This window comes from Dendrobium catenatum, unplaced genomic scaffold, assembly GCF_001605985.2.
Source record: "Dendrobium catenatum unplaced genomic scaffold, ASM160598v2 fragScaff_scaffold_716, whole genome shotgun sequence".
NCBI lineage: Eukaryota > Viridiplantae > Streptophyta > Magnoliopsida > Asparagales > Orchidaceae > Dendrobium > Dendrobium catenatum.
In genome coordinates this window covers 23,948,970-23,971,388 of record NW_021319178.1, presented here as the reverse complement: position 1 = coordinate 23,971,388, position 22,419 = coordinate 23,948,970, and the positions used below count along the sequence as shown (strand labels likewise).

The window sequence follows — 22,419 nt, the reverse complement described above, 5'->3', positions numbered from 1 at the left end:
TCAACTTACCATAAAATGCTCATAAATGCAATATGTGAGTACTTCTTACTTGAGCAAATAATTACAACAAGGTTTACTTTGTGACATCATCTATATTATATTTTATAATGAGAATATTAATACATTTTTTCAATTCAAGAATGACAACATTAAATTGTTAGTCTATCAATTACAAACTTGCAAGTATTGTTCTTCCATCATAAAATTTAACATTAACTTACAATATAATATTTGAATTAAGATACAAATTTAAAACTTTTTTTATAACGCATCTTAAAGAATATCATAATTAATAATCATTTATGAAAAATTGAATATGAAGACAATTTTAAATTAGCTGCAAATCTATATAAAATAGAATAAAATAATATTTACAAAAAAGTGCTTCTAAACAAAAATAATAAAGCTTCTTATTTTTTAAAGTTCATAATTTTTATAAATAAAATTTTTATAACATAATATTACTAAATTATTTTGTCATAACCACCTTGAGCATTTTAAACTATCTGTATGTTCTACACAATCTACAGAATATAAAAAAATTAAAATTTTTCAATCTCATAATATGCATCAATATATAAAATATATATTAAGTTTATCAAACAATTGATGGCATTGCTTTGTTTATTGGGTCTTTGAATGAAACTTTATAAAAATTTTCATAAAATTTTAATAATTTCCAAAGTATAATTTCTAAAATAAAAAATACTATCTATCAAAGAATTATTTATTTCAAAATAAAATAAAATAATATAATACATATAAGGTGCTTTGAAACTTTATAAAAATATCCAAAACACCTTAAGTGTTTGTTGATACTAAAGTTACAGTTACACAATCATTATGACTGAAAAATTTGATAAGTGTTTTATATTGAAGCTATTGTAAGAAATATAAGTATTTGCTAGCTAGCATGGTACTGTTGTTATATCTCGTAGTCTAATATTTTAGGAAAAAAATCAAACATTTTAAAAAAATTATTTTAACAAAATAGCATATAAGTAAGAGATACGAGCTTTATTTACTTTTGAAAGCATACTTTATTGACTTTGTTTTTTATATCTTTTACTTTTGAAAGCATACTTTACATTTTTACAACATTCACCCTGAGGAATAAGAAATGAGAAGAAAAAGAGAGAGATGCAAAGATAAAAATAGAGCTTTTGCATTTCAACACTTTCATTTTCTAGTAAACACCTAACTAACTCACTCTCTAACACCCACACCTTTTACCTCTTAACGATCTAACTTTCACTTTTCAAACCCTACACACTTTACCTTTCAAAACTCAACAATTCCCTCTTCCAAAACATACACATGTTCCACTACATCTCCACCTTTACGCATTTGCTCTTTCTCAACATACACGAATTCCTCAAACACTTTATTTTCACAAACACACAATTCTCTTTCTAAACATTTCACACATTACTTTCCAAAAACACACATACTTTCATTTTCCAACACATACACTTGAGCTCCACTTTTCAAGTCACCCACAGTTTCACTTTTCAACCTTTACGAATCGCAATCTCTTTCAAAATCCACACAATTTCTAATACGCGCTTTCCAAAATATTTCATCTCCCAAAGCACAAATACCTTTCAAGATAACACATTTCACTTTCTAAAATCACTCTCATATACTTTACTTTTCTACAGTTACACATTTTACCTTTCAATACAAAAACACTTTCAATATTCACACTTTACTTTCAACATTTACATTTCACTACTCAAAGCTCACACACTCCATTATTCAACACATACATTTTCCAATACACTCGCTACTCAAAACTCACACACTCCATTATTCACCACATACATTTTCCAACAGACTCATACACACCTCACCTCTCCAAAATTATACTTTTCATTATTCAAAGCTCATACATTTCACCATTCAACATATACTCTTTTCAAGACACTTTACCTTTCAAAATTACCTACTTCATTTAAGCAAAACAAAGCAAAGTTCAATTTTCCAACTCAAAATTTTCACCAGATGTAATTTCAAAGAAATAGAAGATCTGATAGAACTTTACTCTTTCCAAAATTCAAGCAAGTATTCCAACCATTACAAAGAAATATCATATTTGGGTCTATGGTAAAACTTATATTTGAAGCACTTGAAATTCTCTACCTCTTCTCCAAAACACTTCATAAAGAATATAAGAATGCTTGTCATATATATTAAAAAAAAACATAAGTGCTCTCCAATCCATTTCCAAAATAGTTTGGATCTATGCAAAATGCATATTAAAGATACATGACTATTCTCCAATGCTTTCCCATAATAGTTCATAAAAGACTCATATCATGCTCACCATTGAAAAAGAAAAGAAAATAGAAAACTTTCTAACATTTTTGTTTACTTAGCATATGAATACTCTCCAACTCATTTATCCAAAATACTTTACAAGAAATTTGTGTATGTTTGCCAATGGACAAGAATATTCATGAATGCTTTCCAACATCCACACACACAGAACAATGTATGCCACCTTACTTGTATTTTCATTGCAATTAGTTATAATACAAATGTAGAGAATGGATTCTACAAAAGATCTCTCATTCATTGCTAAAGAAATTACAACACCAACGTAGAATGTTAAATGAGCAAGGAAAATAGACACAAATTTTACTTCTCTCAAGCATTCATATTCTTTCAATACAACTATAAACTCTTGCAGTGATTTTATACTTCAATCATGCCTATAATCAATCTAATAATTTCTCAAACCCTTGACCATCACAAATATATAAAATAATTGAATCATGTTGGTGCATACAAACTCTCTGATATGGCCACTAAAGTAATTCAAATAGAACAATGCAGCCATTAAACTTATAAAGTCAAGGTTATTTGTGTTAAGAACAAAACTATCTGCAAGTGAACAAATATACAAGGCACCATCATTTGGAAAGCCACGGATGTCATTATCCCACAGAAAACTTTAGATTTATATACAAAATGCATTGGAATCCTAGAAATAAGAATGAATTGCAGTCGCTTGAACTTAATTGTGATTGGGGCAAAGCAATAATTTACATGAAAGGGGTAAAGAAACTAGTGATAAACCTTTTTCATTCTATATTTCTATGTAAACGGTGAGAGAAAATAAAAGATTTCGCCTTGTTCCAATAGCTGCAAATTGGCTCCGCCAAAATCCTGCACGCCGTAGGAGATTGCGATCCGGCTATCGCTGGAGATATGTGGGGGATCATCCAGGGTTTTCCTAACATATATAAAGAGACGGGGTGGAGGTCTGCGGCTAGGGCAAGCGATCGGCGTCGGAGACCTGCAAGAGGGAGATGCAGCTGGTTCTTGCTAATGGGGCTGGGCTGGGGCTCGTTTCTTTGAGCTTCTTGCAAAAAAAGAGGGGCGACCAAGCCTGGGGTCTTCACGAACTGCGAGCAGACGGGGGAGAGTGACGGCAGAAGGTGGGTCTTAGGGTTTCGATTATTTCGCCCATTGTAGAGGAGGCGGACGGTTTCCGAAATAAGAGCGAGGGAGATCATGGAGTAGGGTTGGAACCGGCTCTAACACTTTTTACAAAAACTGTCAAAATTTAATGATATTTAATTGAAATTGATATATTAACTTAAGTGATTTTATTTAAAACTTTAATTTAGATAGTTTGAAATAAAATGACTAATTTACTTTAATTTTATTTAACTTGCAAGGAGTCAAATTTGAATAATCAGAGTCGTCTATATTAAATTGAACTCGAACCAGGTGGGTTGGGCTCAACGTCCAATTGCTTTGATTCGAATTGTGTTAAAATTGGAAATGATTTGGGTCAATTTAGAAGGTTGAATCCATGCTACGTCAGTGGGTATCAACCTAAAGGGATTTTAAGAATGACGTCTACACTAGGCTACGAAGCTAAGTGCTAAAGACTTGGTTTCGGGGAAACTAGCCTCCAATAATGAGGTCAACATTTCACATCCTTAGTTACCATCAAGAAAATGAAGAAAAAGTATTACTTCTGGTAGGAGTGCATGAAACTTTGGGAAGTAAAGGTGATCATTTGCTAAATCAATCTCTTCATTGGTTGGATCTCATTTTCAGTTATGAAAAACTATTATTTTACAATCCTTACGAAAAATGAATCATCAAAATTTTGTGAAGCTTAAGGAGATCATTAGATAGCACGATGTGCTATACTTTATCTTTGAATATATGGTATGCTCCTTTTGTACTTAAGCTTGTTTTGAATTAATGTTAGAGAATAGTTATTTTTGTTGAACTCTTTAATTTTTGTAGTGTGAGCCCGATCAAGATCTTATGGTTCTGTCATCCTGGGCCATCATGGTCTCTAGTCTGCTTGTCATAGGAGATAGTCAACCTAACTTGACAGAAGAATCTATGTTGGCAGCTATGGGTTACTTTGTCCAATGGTACCATATAGATCTAGGGAGAATATTTATCTAAGGAGACAAATTTGAATCCACAGAGAGCTTTATGCCTTATCTATTATATCATATTCATTCATTGCTCAAAGATTTAACGTCATTGGGGAACTTATGGGCTCTATTCATGACCGTAATTTAGTGGTGCCATTTGGCGATAAAACCACATAGTTCAGAGGGTCCCGATCATAACCATTTTCCTGCGGTATCATTTGGCAGCAAACCACCATTTAGAGGATACGTGCAACGTCCTTCCTAGCATGAGACTGTTTGAAAATGAATACTAGTGATATTCTTGACTAAATATTATTTGTGAGCTAGCGTGATTTTTTTCATTTGTCACCTCAGTAATTTTTTATGGAGAGTGGATAGATTTTTTCTTTAAGTATTTATGTGTTAAATTTTAATTTTAAATATTGATTTCATTGCATGTACTTCGTGAGATTTGGAGGCATTTTAAATATTTGGCGACCCCTCCGGTTGAGATTTTCATTCAACACGGTCATCATCGGAATATATATAGGCAATTTCATTTTATAGATTAAACCTTCATGACTCTATCATTTTGATGACAGAGGATTGAGTTTGTTGTCGACTTCATGCTTTTATTTAATAAATTTTCTTTGTAATAAGCCTTGATAGCCTAATGAACATATGAAATAAATATTATGATAGACACCACGATCATACATTTATTTAACAGTTTGAATAGTCTAAACTCCTATCTACCCACATAGAATGATCAGGCTCAAATTTAAATTTATTTTTTAATCCGAGTAACAATCTTAGATATCACGTGTGTAAATGCATCACATTTACCATGACCCATACAGACATTTATTTTTTCATGTACTTTGCATGATACATTTGTAATGCAATAATTTGCATACAATACTGTGGATGTATACTGGATGTTTATTTTCTTGCATATGCATTTATGCGTTCATCTATATGCTGATATGCTTGCATGTGCTCTTATGTATTCATATATATGCATGTATATTGATACTTGTTGCATAATGTGTTGATATATGTGATAGAGTGGCCCACTACACTATCATGACAATTTATGTATTTGCATGTACGATGCACTCATATATTTGTTATTTGCTAGCATATTGAATTTGTGTTAATTCAATTCCCTTTGCGTAGTACATGATGCATTTGCATGATGATTTAGTGCTTGCATGTAGTGTACGATATGCTTTCATATAAGCGTAACAAACTATCACTACATGGTACATTTCACATATTAAATAATATGTATGTATGATGTGTTTTGTATTTTGCAATGCATATATGCCTAATGAATTTGAGCATATTGAATGACATGTTTGGGTGAATTATGATGTCCATTGTAATGCATGTATGGAGGCATTTTAATATATTTAGCAATAATCCGTTGTGTGGGCAATTATCATTTGTATGTGTGCATTGTTCTATTTAAGAGCATGTGTATGCCTTCTGTCCTCTTGTATGAGTGTTGTTGATCTGATGTCGTGCCACTGTGATAGGCTTTATTTATTTATGTATCGATGATGCAGTTTAGTTCATTTCATCTACTGAATGCTACCACTTTCTTCAGCATTTAGCCCGTAGGGGTTTCCTTTTGTTTGCAAATGCATTGCATGATGCATTGGGGTCTTCCACCTGTCGTTTTGCATGCAAGATAGTTTATCCGGCATGATTATTTGATGTCGTAGATTTATTACTTTGGTCTGTCAATTGTTTACGGTTTTTATTACAGATTCTCTACTTTGTTTTTAAGTGAATCACAGTGTTATCATCCGGTGAAGCCATGAGATGCTTCATTATGTTAATGTAGGCTCCATCCTGATCTGTAGTAGTGATGACATGAGTTGCACTATGCTTTCATTGATAATTTACAAGCACATTACTTGGTCCAACAAACTTCCTTATAGTTATCAATTGGATAACTTAATTATACTTAATCAGCTAAGCCCCCAGCTTCAGTAGAATGAGATTGTTTTTATTTTTATAGGGGATCTATCACACTTGCAGCATCTCTATCACCACTACTTATAGGTGTTCATATTCATAATGGGCTCTTAATTTCAGCTTACATATGAACATTCACATCTTAGGTTTCTCGCTTGTACGTCTAATACAGATCCCTAAATATGCTTGTTAGGAAACCACTATACTTGCATCAAGTTATATGCAAACAATTGATGTTGGCTACAGGATATTGCTACATTCACTAATTGTAGCCCTTGTATGAACTATTGTGTGCATGATAGGTCTTTTACCATCAATTACAAGTGTCGCGACTTTCACCTACAAGTTAATTGTTGCTTGTATAACAAGTTTTTCATCTTTACATGCAGGAAGTGTTTATGTTCCTTCCAGTTGACTGACGTTGTTTGGAATTGTTTGAATATTGCCATTTATTGTATGTGTGCATTAAAGATCTTGTTCTTTACAGGTCCTTACTTGCTCATTCATGCTTATTTAATTGACTTGAATTATCATTTATTATTTGCATTTTTAATTTAATTATGCATTATATAATTTAGGATCTAGTTTTCCTATTGTTCAGTGTAAAAGTCATGTTCCGAGTCATTTAGCTTGAAAAAAGTCCCCAATTTCTCATTTGAATTTTGTGCATCTTCATTTTGAATTTTAGCATCATCCTGACATCTCTCCCATTTTAGGGGAAATTCAGGAAGTTGGACCTTCCTACTATGCCAAGAAAGATGTGTATGGTAGGTGTCAGTATACATCGTAGTTGTGCTTTCAATCTCATCACTGTAAGAAAAATGTATATGGGTCTCCGGAGGCACCTGATTTGGAATGCACATTTCTTTTCCCATAGGAATTGAGGCACATACACGGGTACTTAAAGTTATCCCCATCACGCTAAGAAAAGTATGTACAGTGCCTACCCGCCTTGCCGCAGTTGCTGCACCGTCTTCTCTCCTACCCTGCTAAGAAAAACACATATAGGTGATGTTTTGGCATGCCACGAGTGCCAAGGGTGGGGCTTGGAACATTATACCTTCGCAAGGGGTCGTGGCGACGATGTCGAGGTCGACGGTTGTATCTTTATCAGTGTCAACAATGCATGAGGTTGTTGGCATGTAAACCGAGGCAAAAAAAAATTTCTTCTTTTTTTCCCTCTCCTTTTTTTATTCATTTTTTAATATTAGTAATAATATTAATATTATTGATAATAATAATGCTAATAATATTATTAGTAAGATAAATGATAATAATAATAATTAAACATTGTTATTATTATGCAATAATTATAGTAATTATCATTAATGCTAATATATTATTAATGTATATATAAAAACTTAATATTGAGATAAATCATCTTTTTGTCATTCATCTGTGAGAGATGATCAAGTGATATGCCTGGCTCGGCTGTGGAATGGTGGCTTGCTAGAGGTGAACTGAAAAAAGATCAATCGGTTGTTTGATCGTGGGAAAAGAAGTGGAGGGTTGAGTTTTACATGGTCGAAATTACGGAGCTGGAAGGATTGAACCACCTGGACTTGCATTCGGCCTGCTTGCATGAAGAGGGATGGAGGTCAGCATCAAACATGAGATTGGGAGATAGAGATGGACTACAGCAGGTTGGATAGGCGGGTGATTCAAAGAATTGGAGATTCTGATTGGCGAATTTGACTAAGGTTGGCTAGATGAGGGTGTTATGCTATAGAGAATCAGTCAAATGGGGGAAATAGAACAAAGGGGATCAGACAAGTGGTGCGGCTTTATGAAATCCTGGGGAAGGAGGGTGTTTTGGCTATTTCAACAAACGGATGTATAGGGATAATGAAAGTGCAGATCGGTGGGATCGTTCAGATTAGAATATGTGCACTTAAAAGATCACTAGATTGGAGGTTGGCTAGGCTTCAATATGATTCTTGTTGGAGACGAGCAGGGATATTTGACAGGTTTGATCGATAAGGAGGAATGTGGGTTTCATGTTGGAAAAGGTTATGTGGTTTGCTGAAGAAAGTAAGTTTGGTTTTCTAGAGTGGTTCGGCTGCAACAGGCTAAGTTCTCACGATCAGGGAGTCTACGGATGAGAAAGTTTTGTGAGGTTGACATCAAAACCGACTGAAAGAAATATCATTGAGTAAACAAGCTATGGTTGGGCGAATCGAAAGGTTAAACTAAAGTGTAATTGACTGTTGAAGAGGGTGACGATATTCGTGAGAATCGAATGGGAGTCGGCTAAAAATAGAGAGTAAAAAAAGATGGAGAAATTCGAGCTGCTGGAATTTCTTTTTCTCACTAGCAGAGGAAATTCTTGTTTAAGGAAATAGAATTTAGAAGATAATATCAATCAAATTGAGTTCAAATATTACTATATATAAACCTAATTAATTCAAATTTCAAACTGAATATATCCTTAGAGAATAGTTTTATCAAGGACACAAGGCTCTCTACTAGGGTTATATATATATATATATATATATAATCCAAAGTGATAATTAAAATATAATTCAAATTAAAATAGAGACATATTCTAATTTTAATGTTTTTTGTCATCTTGACACAACTTTTATTCTAAATGTGAATTGATTTATGGTATTATTAATTCAATAGAGAAAAATTATATATTTTTTAATATTAAATTGTAATATTAAATTTTTATATTTTTATACAATATTTTTAAGAAAAAATGCAACTTTTTGCTAATAGTATTAATAATTAGAATTTTTTATAGGGATAAAATAATAAACATATAAATAAATATTAATTATTAATATTATTAATTAAAGAATATATAATTATTAATATATTCTTTAATTAAATAATTCTAATTATTAATACTATTAATTAAAGAATATATAAAGAAAATATTAATAATATGAATTTTTACTTTAAAATTTGTATTATGCATATAATAAAACTATATATATACACATTTATTCTTTATAAACAAACCTCTTGCCCAATTGTTTTCTATTATAATAAATTTGATGTCATATATTGCTTCAATTTTCAACAATATATTATTATTGTTATTTTTATTTTATTAAAATCTTAAATACATTTGTCTTAAATTAGATATATAAGCGATATGAAAATTTTGATATTTTCGCAACACTCAATAGTGGACGTTTTAAAACCGCCTCTAAATGAATATCTAAGAAATTGTTAAAATCAGTCCTATTATTGGTGGTTAAAAATGGTACTATCATCAGTAGTTAAAGCCAATCTACAACCTCTAATAAATTGCAGCTGCAAGCCCTAGCCCTTATCACATAATCGATCAAACTTCTTCCAAGTCAACATGTTATGCAAGCAACAACTAGCTCATAGATGAAAGTGGCGACACTTGTAATTGATGGTAAAAATACATGTCATGCACATAACAGTTCATACAAGGGCTACAGACAATGAATGTAGAAATATCTTGTAGCCAACATCAACTTCTTGGATATAACTTGTCACTACAAGGCAAGTACACTAAACCACTAGTGAATGATGATGGTGGACATGATGCAAGTATAGTGGTTTCCTTAGAAGCATATCTATGGATCTGTAGTAGATGTACAAGCGAGGAACATACGATGTGAAGGTTCATATGAAAGTTGAAATTAAGAGCCCACTATAAACATGAATACCTGCAAGTAGTGGTGATAGAGATGATGCAAGTGTGGTAGATCCCCTATAAAAATAGAAGTGTCCTCATTCTATTAGAGCAGGGGGCTTTGCTGATCAAGTAAAATTAAGTTATCCAACTGACAACTTCAGAGATTTTGATAGTGATAGTTAGGATAAAGGCATCTTGGTTTAAAAAAAAAACCCTGCTGATATGTGACTAAAGGAAGGTCTTAAAAGTGGCACCAAACATGTAAGATTGAATGATTTTGTAGAGTCAAAGAATGATCAACTGAAAATGTGATTATGGGAAGGCACATCAAAATTGATCTAGGTAAAAGTACCATTGAGACTTGTATATCTTATCATCTCCTCAGAAATGATGAAGCTTCTAATGAAATGTTACCACTGTCTGAGTAAAAATCTGGAAATCAAGCTTTCCGACCTGATGTCCTACATGTGCATTATAAATGCATAAAATGTGTCCCTCAAGCTCATGACCATCCTCCAAGGAGATTACCTCATCATAAATCATAAAAGCCTAATGATACATCAATCGAGCATTTAGTTTCATCAATTTATGATATCACATCTACCACAAAGTAGCCTAAGGTAGTTCAGATGACCTCATCTAGTCTAAGCAAGATTGGATGACTTGAGCAGCTAATCTCTAAAAACATAAGACAACTATAAGAAGTTTGTTAGACCAGGTGATGTGCTTGTAAATTATAAATAGAAGCATAATACAACTCATGTCATTGCTGCTATAGATAAGGATTAAGCCTACATTAAAACAACAAAGCATCTCATGGTTGTGTTAGATGATAACGCCATGATTTACCTATAAACAAAGTGGGAAATCTATAGTAGAAACTGCAAACAACCAACATATCAAAGTAATAAATCTACGACATTTAATAATCATACCATATAAACCAACTTACATGCAAACGACAGGTGGAAGACCCCGATGCATCAAGCAATGCATTTGTAGGTAAAAGTAAACCCTTACGGGCTAAATGCTGAAGAAAGTGACAACATGCAATAGATGAAATGAGCTAAACGGCATCGTTAATACATGAAAAAATGAAGCCTAACATAGTGTCATGCCATCGGATCCGCAATACTCATACAAGAGGATAGAAGGCATCTACAAGATCTTAAATAAAACATTGTACGCATATAAATGATAGTCGCTTGCGCAGCCGATTACTGCTAAATATATTAAAATGTCCTCATACATGCATTACAACGGGCATCATAATCCACCCAAACTTGCCCTCATACTCACTATAGCTTGAAGGGTAGGATGAATGTATCCATTTGCAATGTTTTAGTAATTTGTTGAGTGTTTATTTTATCACCGGAAGAGGACGATGAAGAGATTGAGATACCAATTCCATGTACTTAATCTGATTTTTATGGCAAAGTGATTTTATTTGAAATATTTTTATAACTAAAGATGCAGACAATTGATTTAATGATTCACCAACTTTCTTTTAAATTTTGTAGATTGACATTTGGCACCAAAATTTAGGAAAATATGTTAAAGGCTTGGAGAAGTGAAAATTGGTAATGTCTTGTTGGTTATTTGTTTTATGTATTTTTCATTATCTTGAAATTTTGGCAAGCTCTATAATATTCTTGTTATTATTTACAGGTTGTCAAAGATGAAGAAAGCATGGAGAAATTATTTTTCCTTTTTGTTGATTTCGTGATGTTCTAGTTTAGTTACTTTAGTATATGTAATTTAAACTTTGTACAAACATTTGTAGTTGTATTTTCCTTTGATTTCAAAGCTCTGTATGATGTGAATGCACTACGTCATTGATGATTTGATCGGCACAAATAACAATTTGATGATTTCAAATCTTTAATTTTCATTTAATAGTTACTATTCTTGTTTACATCAATGATCAATCTGTGAGAGGATTGAGTGTTTTTCCTTCTATTTAGAAGAACGATATGCAAGTGTTTTGGTAAAAAATATTATAAAAAAGCATTCAATTCAAAAATAATCCATACTACATCAAAGCATCATTTTGATGGTGAAAATTTCTTAAGAAAATATTCAATTCGAGCCGTTTATCGATTGAGCACTCGAGTCGAGCTCAAACCGATTTTTCAAGCTCAAGCTAACGAGTTGAATTTGAGCCTGGAATGCAGACTCTCAAGTCGTGCTCGAGTTTGAGTTCGAGCCAACTGCATAATTAACGAGCCAGGCTCGAACTAACTCTGGCTCGAGCTTTGCACCCATAACTCCTGCATATATATTATAAGTGTAGTGTTATTTTATATGTGTATGGATGAGATAATTTTGATTTGTTGTAATCCTGAGGTTCTTATTTTTTCTTTAAAGATAGTTGCTCCACTTATCTGCTGTTATCACGCGGCGATGCTGCGCCTTTAAGGGTGGCACACTAGAAATCCCTTTTAGGGGGTGTTAGTTATTATTATTATTATTAACTAGTTAATATAAAATATTTAGATCAAATTTATTTTTATTATTATTATTATTATTATTATTATTTTTATTATTATTATTAATGATTATTTATCATATTAGTTAATATTAATAAAGGAAAAATAGAAATAATGAAATAAAAAAATTACAGAAATCATATATTTATAATTAATCAGATAAAATTTATTTACTTATAAATTCATTTAGATATTTGATAAAAATATTTAACTTTTCAAAATAATCAAATATCTTACAAAATTTCTAAAAATATTCATTTTGAAAATCCTTTTAATTTATTAAAATGTTATAAAAAATGACATAATTAATTAAAAAATTTCTCATTTGATATATTAGAAGTCATGTGACCATAAACTTAATTGAACTGAACTCTTTTAATCAAAGTTAACTTTTCCTTTACATGACAGCATGAAAGTATTATTTGACTCAAAAAAATTTACTAACCTCATAAATATGATTTAAATAAAGTTAAATTTGATTTCATCTTGAAAGATATTTAATATGAGTGGGTGCTAAATTCATTCAAATAAATGTATAACAATTTGGATTAAGTGATTTACATAACTTTTATATTTCATTATTTGTATTATGCCCATATTAATATTAACTAATAAATAAATATTTATTGATTAATAATATTTTGGATTAAGTGATTTACATAAATATTTTTTTGATAATGGGTGGGCCTCCAGTACATGCCTAGGGTGACCATAAAGGCCTCCAGGGTTCACTGAAGGGAGCCAAGGCTACGTCATTTCTGTAACGTATGATTATTTGACTAAACATTATATCATATATATTTGAGTGAGAAAGTAAAAGAATAGTCAAGTGTGTGCAAGTGTAGCCATTAGACATACAATGAATAGTCTTAACAGGTTCGCAGAAAACTATACCAGACCGTGGCATTTCGAGGCATTTCCGCAGACTCCCGACAAAGCATAGGAGCCTTCTCATAAGACTCCAAGCAAACAAGACCCGCTAACCAACGCGTATGCAAGATCCGACGTACCTCGCAAAAAATAGAAAGAGTGCAAATAGTAATGAGAGTAGACACTATTCAAAGAGAAACACAACTAAGCAAAAATTAATCTACAACTTTAGGATTCTTATCAATTACTTGAAAAGAAAGCATAAGAAGGGCATGCAAAAACAAGAGACATACATGAGTAGTTATGAATCATCATTAAAGTAAATATATACACGATACAATTTGAGGTAATATAGATTTGAATTTAATCTACACATGCTTGTGATTGGGGCATAAAACTAAAGACATCACATAACCTAGTTATAAATATTTTCGCTTACACAATATCAAATGTGTATGTGTGTTGTTGTCATATACATAATATATTCATGAATCAAACTTGCTGGTTATGCATTGCAATTGGAACATAACATTTAACTTCAACAAGAACAAAACACTTGGATTAAATATGTTGAAATGGGTAAAATCCAAATGTGAATGTACATCTCAAATCATGATTATGGTATTCATTAAACATTAAATTTATACATGATTTAAACATTAAATCTTCACATATGATCAAATGTACGTACATGAGTTTGATGCATGCATACAAGAGAATGTTTAAAACATATACGTGTCCATAAATTTTAACTCTAATGATTTGATTGAAATTGGATGCCGACACAAAGTTTTTTTAATTATTATTATTTGTTATAAATACTAATTTTAATGTACATGGATTAAAAACAAATGAATGAAGTTTTATAAAAAAAAAGGATATTATAAAAAAATTTAATTATGTTTTATTTGATGAAAATACAAAATAATTAATTGTCAATCATATAAATGAAAGTTAGATATCTTCTTTAAAATTATTTTACTAGATTAATGATATCATTAAAAAAAACATGTTAAAGGTTATAACTTTGGGTCTATTATCATAATTAAATGGTTTATTCATTTCAGAATAATTTATAACTAATTAATTATTTGCAGTTTCCATCCTAAAGAATATATTATCTTTTTTCATACTAACGATTATATTAAAAAAGAACCAAAAATATAAAAAATTACTCATTATATAATCTAATTAATCAATTAACTAGTTACATTGGGTCTAACGGTAAGGATAAAAAAATAATTAATTTAATAATCATAATCAATATCAAATCAACTAGTAAAAAGTTAATAATAATTAAGTTATATAATTACTAAAATGGTTGTCTAATTTATAATTATATATAAAAAAGTGAAGTTTTATCTGCCATTACTCCAACATTTATTGAATACTAGTTAGTGTAATTAAAATCTTATTAGCTTAATAAAACTCAATTTGGGCTAGTTAATCTAATTAATTCAAACAATCTCTTATGTATGCTTTCAAAACAAACGGTGATGCTCAGACACTTGATGGGAGTGTCAGATCTATAGGTGAACTTCAACATAACGTTCTTTATTGACAAATGGCTAAATGGCATAGTATTTTCAATCAAGTTAAGAAGTCCCTAGCTTATGGCATACGTCCAGACTATAGCACTTTTTTCTTTGTTTTCACATTTTTTTCCCTTTGTTTTCACTTTTAACTGAAGGATTGCGGGAGAAATAGGAAGATCATTACCTGTGGGGAGGAAGTGGTTCGTCGGTGAGAAGTCCGGTGGCTAACCCCGACAAGCTTGAAGGCTGACGGAGAGGTTGCGGGAAGCTAGAGGAAGGAAAAACCTGATGTGGATCGGCTGCCGAGAGAGATGACGAGAAAAGAGTCTTGCAACGCCCACAAGAGGACCAGTAGCTCGACGAAGTCGGTTCTGTGAAGGGATCGGGACTGGCGGCTGGCGTCCCGGTCAACTGGAAGAGATCCGGTCGAAAAACTAGCCTGGAGGTGGGGAAGCCAGCCACTGCGAGGAGATCAGAGGAGAGAGGGGCCAGAGACGTGAGAAGTAGAGAGAATCCGAGAGCCAAAGAGAAATCGGGCGGGTTGGAGGCGTGAGAGCAGAGAGATCGCGAGAGCCAGGGAGACCGACCACTTGCGTGAATGGGAGTTGCAGGGCCTGAGTGAGGAAGAAGGTTGAGGCCGATCCCTTGTCTAAAGCGGACCGAAGAGGAAAAAAAAAAGGAGAAAAAAAAACCGCTCGCTGCTGCTGGAGGTACATCTACCTGCTTCTTCTAAGCATGGAAATGGGATCTGTCCGCTGAACGTTGCTACCGATGTCTGCATTCGCTCCCCAAATAAGCAGCTCACGCGACTCAATCACCTGGCGACCACAGAACTGTGCTGTTGAAAAAATCGGAGCCGTATTGCATTTATTGATTTAGGAACATATTCAAATTGTTTTGAAAGTTAATTAATTTAAACAATTTATTTATACGTGATGTTTGCAACCAAAATTTTTTAATGAGGAATTCATAAACCAAACTTGATTGAGATTTGATTGAGATGATTTTTATGTTGGCTTGCATGACATTTACTAAGATCAAATCTTTGTAACTATTATTAGTAAATATTATCTTTGTCAACACATTAAATATTATACGTCTGCATTTCATTGCACATAAAGTATTCCACTCATAGCTGCAGCACTAATTCATTAACACACCATACTCAGAATGACACTAACCACACTTTGACATTCCTCAACCCCCTGTTCCCTAAGCCTTTGTATAAAACTCACTGAGCTATGTATTCAATGCTGATGAATGAAATATATGTTTTGCTGCTTTGTTCTCTTCTTCTACTAATGTTGCTGGTGTTTTGTTATGGCATAAGAGCCAAATAGCGTTACTGATATCTACCTCTCAACACAAATGACAAAGCAAGGCTCTTCGTCTCAGTCTCAAGTTGCATAGTCACAGTCTCAACCTACTTTATCCGTCTCCGCTTCCATGGCGAACTTCACAACCCCACCTCCTCTCAAGTTCTTATTGTGAAATCTCAAGCTCATTATGCACACTCAACTCACGATCAACAACTACGCCATATGGCGTTTACAAATCTATTAAGCATTCTCCGCGAATGGATTCGACGGCTACGTTACTGGTCAACTACAGTGCCCACCGCAACCCACCTGTTCCAATGAGCAGTCGAATGACTACAAATTGTTGAAACTAATAGGCCAAAACCTTATATCCACACTATTTTCCACAATATCACCCTTTGTGCTGCCATACATCTCCTCCATATGAAAATCTCACACGACGTCTGGACTACTCTAGAGCTCCGACTACAACCCACCAACCACTCTAGAGTAATACAAATGAAGAATGAGCTTTATAATGTCCAGATGCTCGATCAAACCATATCGCAATACCTAGCTCAGATTAAATCGCTAGTTGACAACATAGCGGCTGTCGGCTCCCGCATTGACACAGAGTACATCATTTTGTACACTCTCAAAGGGCTTTCGCCCTCATACAACTCGTTCAAGGTTGCTATACATACCTCACCTCATACCATTACACTCGAGACCCTCTATTTTGTCCTCTATAGTGAGGAAATAAATCTTCAATCTGAGCTCTAGCAAGATACTATGACAACACCTGATATTCAAGTGTTATACAACTCACGGGGTCATGGATGCTCCCCTTCTTTCAAAAGCAATAGAGGTTGAGGAGCCTCCTTCAATCCATCTGTAGCTGCTCCCAGGCCGCCTCAGTTGACGCCTTACAGAACTCAGCAACCCAGCTAACAGATTGCGATAAATTGGGATAAATTACTCTCTCATGCTAGAATAGATACAATCCAAGTTATGCTCCGCAATCATCAGCAAATCCTCGTCCCTTACTCACTCAGACTTAGCCGAACCCAACCACTAAGTAGGTTCTCGATTCTGGAGCATCTACGCATCTCACACCTGATATAGTCAACCTCCAACATTCAATTCCCTATCAGGAATCTGATTCAATCTTAACAGCAAGTGGATCATCCCTTCCCATACAACACAGTCGCATTGGTCTTTTACCTCTATCAGACACTAGCTGTAAGATAAAACTGCACAACCTTCTACATGTCACCTCCCTTTCTTGCAATCTTCTTTCAATTTCCAAACTCACCTCTGAAAATAATTGTTCTATTTATTTTGACTCCAGTGGGTTCATTATCAAGGATCTTCTGGACAACAAAACTCTACTCCGTGACCATAATAGGGATGGCATCTATCCAATCCGCACCATCAACTGCAATCTAGTTCAAGCATTACACACTACTCCAAATCTGATCTCCTTATGGCATGTTCGCCTTGGACATCCTCTTCCTCATGCGATGACAACATTATCTAGGTTTATCCTAGCTTTATGTAATAGCACCTCATCCTTTCTATGCACGTCTTGTAAAGTGACCAAAAGCCATAAGTTATCATTCACAAAACAAGATACTCATGTATCCACTCCATTTAGTTTAATACATTCAGATGTTTGGGGTCCATCCCCTATTTCTTCTTTACATGGCTATCAATATTATACTGTTTTATTGATGATGGAACTAGATTTTGCTGGCTATACCTCATGCACTCCAAAAATGAAACTCTCACTAAATTTCAACAATTTCTCAACATGGTAAAAACTCAATTCAATTCAACCATAAAAACCTTCAGATCCGATCGTGGAGGGGAATTCACAAGTCAAATCTTCAAACAATTTCTTCTTAATTATGACATCCGTCATGAGCTAAGCTGTGCCTACACTCCCGAGCAAAACGGAGTCTCTGAACACAAACACCATCACCTCCTTGACACTACACGCATTCTCCTACATACAACCAAACTTTTCCCACAATTCTGGGTTGAAGCAATTCAAACGACAAATTACCTCATAAACTGATTGTCAACATCCTCTCCAACTCTCAAATCCCATTCACTCTTCTTCACGGCCACCCCACCTATGATCACCTCAAAAACTTTGGCTGCTTATGCTTTCCATGTCTACAACCTCAAGCACCTCACAAACTAGCAACTCACTCCACTCCCTGCAACTTTCTAGGCTACTCATCCTCTCACAAAGGATACCGCCGCTATAACCCTCAGACTCAAAAACTGCACATTTCCCATCATTTAATCTTCTATGAGCAGCACTTTTCCTCAACAAGCAACTCAATCACTACCACTCCTATAACCACTTCATCAACCTCAACCTTTCTCTTAATTCCAACATCCACCTAAACCACCATACCAAACACAACACAACCACATCATCCATTAACCTCACCAAATATCCAACACAGCCAATGAACCACCCGAACACATCTCCCCTCCTACAGAACCTCAGCAAATTACATCCCTCACGTGTCCTATTCTGGTTCCCTCCCACCACATGAAGACAAGACTTCAAACATGCCACCTCAACCCTAAAAAGATATTTAATCTACTTGATGTTACAGATTCAGTACCCACACCAACATGCTGCACCCAAGCATCCAAAATTCCACACTAGAGAGAAGCTATGTCAGCTGAATTTGATGCACTTCAAAAATAGGGCACCTGGTCTCTAACACCACTTCTCACCAATGCTCCAGTTCTTGGCTGCAAGTGGACATATAAAACCAAGCTACATCCAGATGAAAAAATAGATCGCTACAAAGCAAGACTTGTTGCACAAGGCTACACCCAACAACATGGCATAAACTATAAAGACACCTTTAGCTAGTGGCCAAAATGCTAACTATAAGAGTTTTACTGATCATAGCTCTTCAAAGGAACTGACAAACCTTACAATTCGATGTACCCAATTCTTTTCTTCACTAAGAACTTTAAGAGGAAGTATATACGCAACAACCGTAAGGTTTCACAGATCCCAATCATTCTCAACATGTTTGCAAACTCCATAAGGCCATTTATGGCCTCATACAAGCACCACGTCAGTGGTTCCTGTTGGCTCAAAAAAAATGGCACGAATGCACGAATCCCACTTCGCAGCCATAGGATTCCATTTCCTTTAAGTCAGATTGTAGTTAACCAGATTTCCCTAAGGGTAGTGTCAGGATTGAAAGATCTGGGGTCCTTACTTCCTATGAGCGTAAGCACTCATAGTTAATTACCCTCTTACTACGTAAGAGAGAACTCTCGATTAAGGACGAATAAATTTTAGATATATTTAGTCTCAATAGTGGGAAGATGGAGGTAAACCCGATCAAGATCCCATGGTTCCATTGTCCCAAGTATGTCGTAGATTTCAGTATACCTACACTAACAATCATTGACCATAGTGTCCAGGGAATCTGATTAGCAGCCAATGGGTTGCCTCCTCTCAGGAATCCCGAGTAGACTGAAATGTTTAAATGTGTAGATTTTAGTTTTAATTTTCTTTTATTTGGGGTTTACATCTATCAGAATACCCAAAAATTAATTTGGTATGAGATTTATGACTTCGTTTAGAAGTAACTCAGGAGTTTGGTTTAGAGCGGGTCTTATGGTTTCTTTAGGAAGTAGCCTAGAGATTAAAATTTAGGTTGGGACATAAAACTTTCGTAGAAAGTAGCATGGGGATTTAATTTGGAATGGGGCTTACTGCTCTATTTATGAGTTTCCCAAGGATAAATCTTACAACCTAACTTTACAGCAATGTTTCCCGGAAGTTTCAATTATTTGGGTAGGACTTATGGCTTCTTAGAAACCAGCCTAAAAAAAAGCATGTCTTACAACTTAATCCATTAGATTAAGATGTCCATATGATTAAATTTGATTGTTTGGGGTTTATGATCGTTGCTATTTATTTAACAATTTTCCTAAAACATGGGTCTTACGGCTTCACTGACAAGTTGCCCAAATAGCGGGTCTTACAACTTAGTCATATAGACTAAGATGCCCGAAGGCTTTAATTACTTAGGTAGGAAATCCTACGATAGAAATTCCACATGCTTTGAACATAGGAATTATTATTATTATACTTCAAAATATTATATAAAGATGAAATTCTTTCTTGAGGCTTTTGCCTTGATTTTTTAACAAAAGTTATTTCATATGATTCGATTTATGTAGGGACTTACGGCCTCTGCTAGGGTAGGCCAAAGATTTTTAGTTGGGAAGGTCTTAGTACTTCGTTAGAAGTTACTTAACGATGGGTCTTACGACTTATAACCTTAAGCTAAGTGACCCGAGGTGTGGGTCTTACAATCAAGCCCTATATACTAGGCTGCCCGAATGAGGGGTCTAGGATTGTATTATCACCTAAACATTTCCCTCAGAGGTCGAACTTACGAATTATGTTAGAAGTGGCCGCGAGTTTTAATTAGGGGTTAGGAGTTAGGTCAATTTTACCTAAAACTTTACCCTAAGGTTGGACTTTACTTTCCTATGAAAGTTGTCATGTAGTGGGTCTTATAACCAAGTTCTTATAAACAAGGCTACCCAAAAGTTTGGAATTTGATTGTGTTCGTTGAGTTGACACCAGTGTTTTGAGAGGTTTAACACTTACGTTAGTGTTTTAATTGTTATGTGCTCGTAGTCTTTTTCCTACTATAGTAGTTCACTACTCTACCTTTTTTTTAGCACTTTCTAGCATTGTTGCTTTACTAGCTTTTTTTCAGTACTCAGCTTTTTCCTGCTTTCTAGTACTTCATTTTTTTTACTAATAGTAGCTAGATTTATTTTTTTTAGCATTTAACTTCATTTATAATTGTGCTAATTTTTATCTGTTTGCTTGCAGGTATGTGATACTTGTTGTAGTTCAAGGATTTTGCAGATAGGAGCTCATAGCCACTGTAGAGTGTTGAGAGTTTCAATTTGTGTTGTGGTTGGAATGTTGAGTTAAAGATTGTTTTATTTAGAGAGTTGTAATTTGAGGGGTTTAGAGAGCAGTATGTACAACGCTGAGAGTTTAAGAACTTTGTATATATTGATTAGTGGAACACTCTCCTCTTTTCTTTATTGCATTTTTATTTTAAGATTTATCAGTTGATTAATTAAATAATTAACCAATAAATCAATTCTAAATTCCATTGCTCTCAAAATTTTTAATAACTCTCGAATTTTAAAACTTTTAGAATTTAAAATTCTCTCAAATTTGATATTCTCTTATATTTTAAATAGCTCCTGAATTTTTTATAATTAAATTAGTTTTGAAATAGTTTATCACGATCTTTGCTACCTCAATAACTAGAGGGAGAGAGGTAATGATTTGAAGATTAGAGAACTAAAATATTTCAAAGAGAAATAATATTTGAAATATCAAATCAATTCAAAGTCTTCCACTTAAATGTTACTTGCATTAGAATTTTTAAAGAGAGGTCTCATTTAGAGACATTCAAGACAATCTCATTGAAAAACTTTCGAGATATCTCAAGAATAATTTTTTTTGGGCTAAAGCAATAGCCAACAAATTCTCACTTATGCTGAGTGACACTTGGGAGACTAATGAGTGTTTGTAGGTTCTCGACTCCCACGCATTTGACGTCATAGGAGACTTTAAAGATCTCAATTAGTCAATTTTTTGATTGATCTTAATCAATTAATTCTTATTAAATCAGAATTAACTAAATCAGTTAATTAATATTTAAAAGTCAATTTTAACATTTTCAATTAATTTAAAATTCAAATTGAATTTTCCTTTAGATTTTGAGAAAATTTCGGCAGCCTCCCGACGTCTCCTCCCCGGCCACCGAGGGAGAAATCGGGATGACCTTTGCCGGAATTTCTTTCTACCCGGACCTATGGTCAACGGTGTAGGGCCTTCGAATTTAAACCATCCCACCAGGATCTAAGATCGACTGTGTGGAGTTTTTAAATTGTAAAACCATCCTCCCAGATCTAAGATCGATGACGCAGGTCTTCAAATTTTAAAACCATCTAGGCCGGACTTAAATTCGACGGCACGAGGTTTTCGACACTTGCTTGGAAATTTTATTTTCTTCGTCATTATTATTTTTTCATTTTTTTTTTTTTGGGACATTTAGGCCATTTAAGGCAAACTCACACACACAACGCATACACATAGACTCGAACCCTGAACCTCTTCGTTGGAAGCCTAAGCTCTCAACCAAT

The 22,419-nt window shown here is 33.9% G+C and overlaps 1 protein-coding gene across 8 annotated transcripts in view; it reads right to left on the bottom strand.

Moving 5' to 3' along the window:
- Positions 1 to 15,750, bottom strand: part of LOC110114901 — a 29,028-nt gene extending 13,278 nt beyond the window's left edge. For 3 of the 8 annotated variants that reach the window (XR_003701238.1, XR_003701235.1, XR_003701237.1), the window contains exons 1-3: positions 15,608 to 15,750; positions 15,072 to 15,501; positions 13,377 to 13,492 (exon numbers count right to left, since the gene is read on the bottom strand). Coding sequence is in view for 1 of the 8 variants with exons in the window: in XM_020847937.2 (XP_020703596.2) it covers positions 13,462 to 13,492; positions 15,072 to 15,501; positions 15,608 to 15,668 (522 nt within the window). In the remaining 7 variants the exon portion in view is untranslated. Of the gene's footprint in view, positions 1 to 2,400; positions 3,562 to 9,308; positions 12,264 to 13,237; positions 13,493 to 15,071 lie in introns of those variants that run through there. The other 5 variants (XR_003701234.1, XR_003701236.1, XR_003701239.1 and 2 more) reach the window with 5 other exon arrangements.
- Positions 15,751 to 22,419: the final 6,669 nt, after the last annotated feature.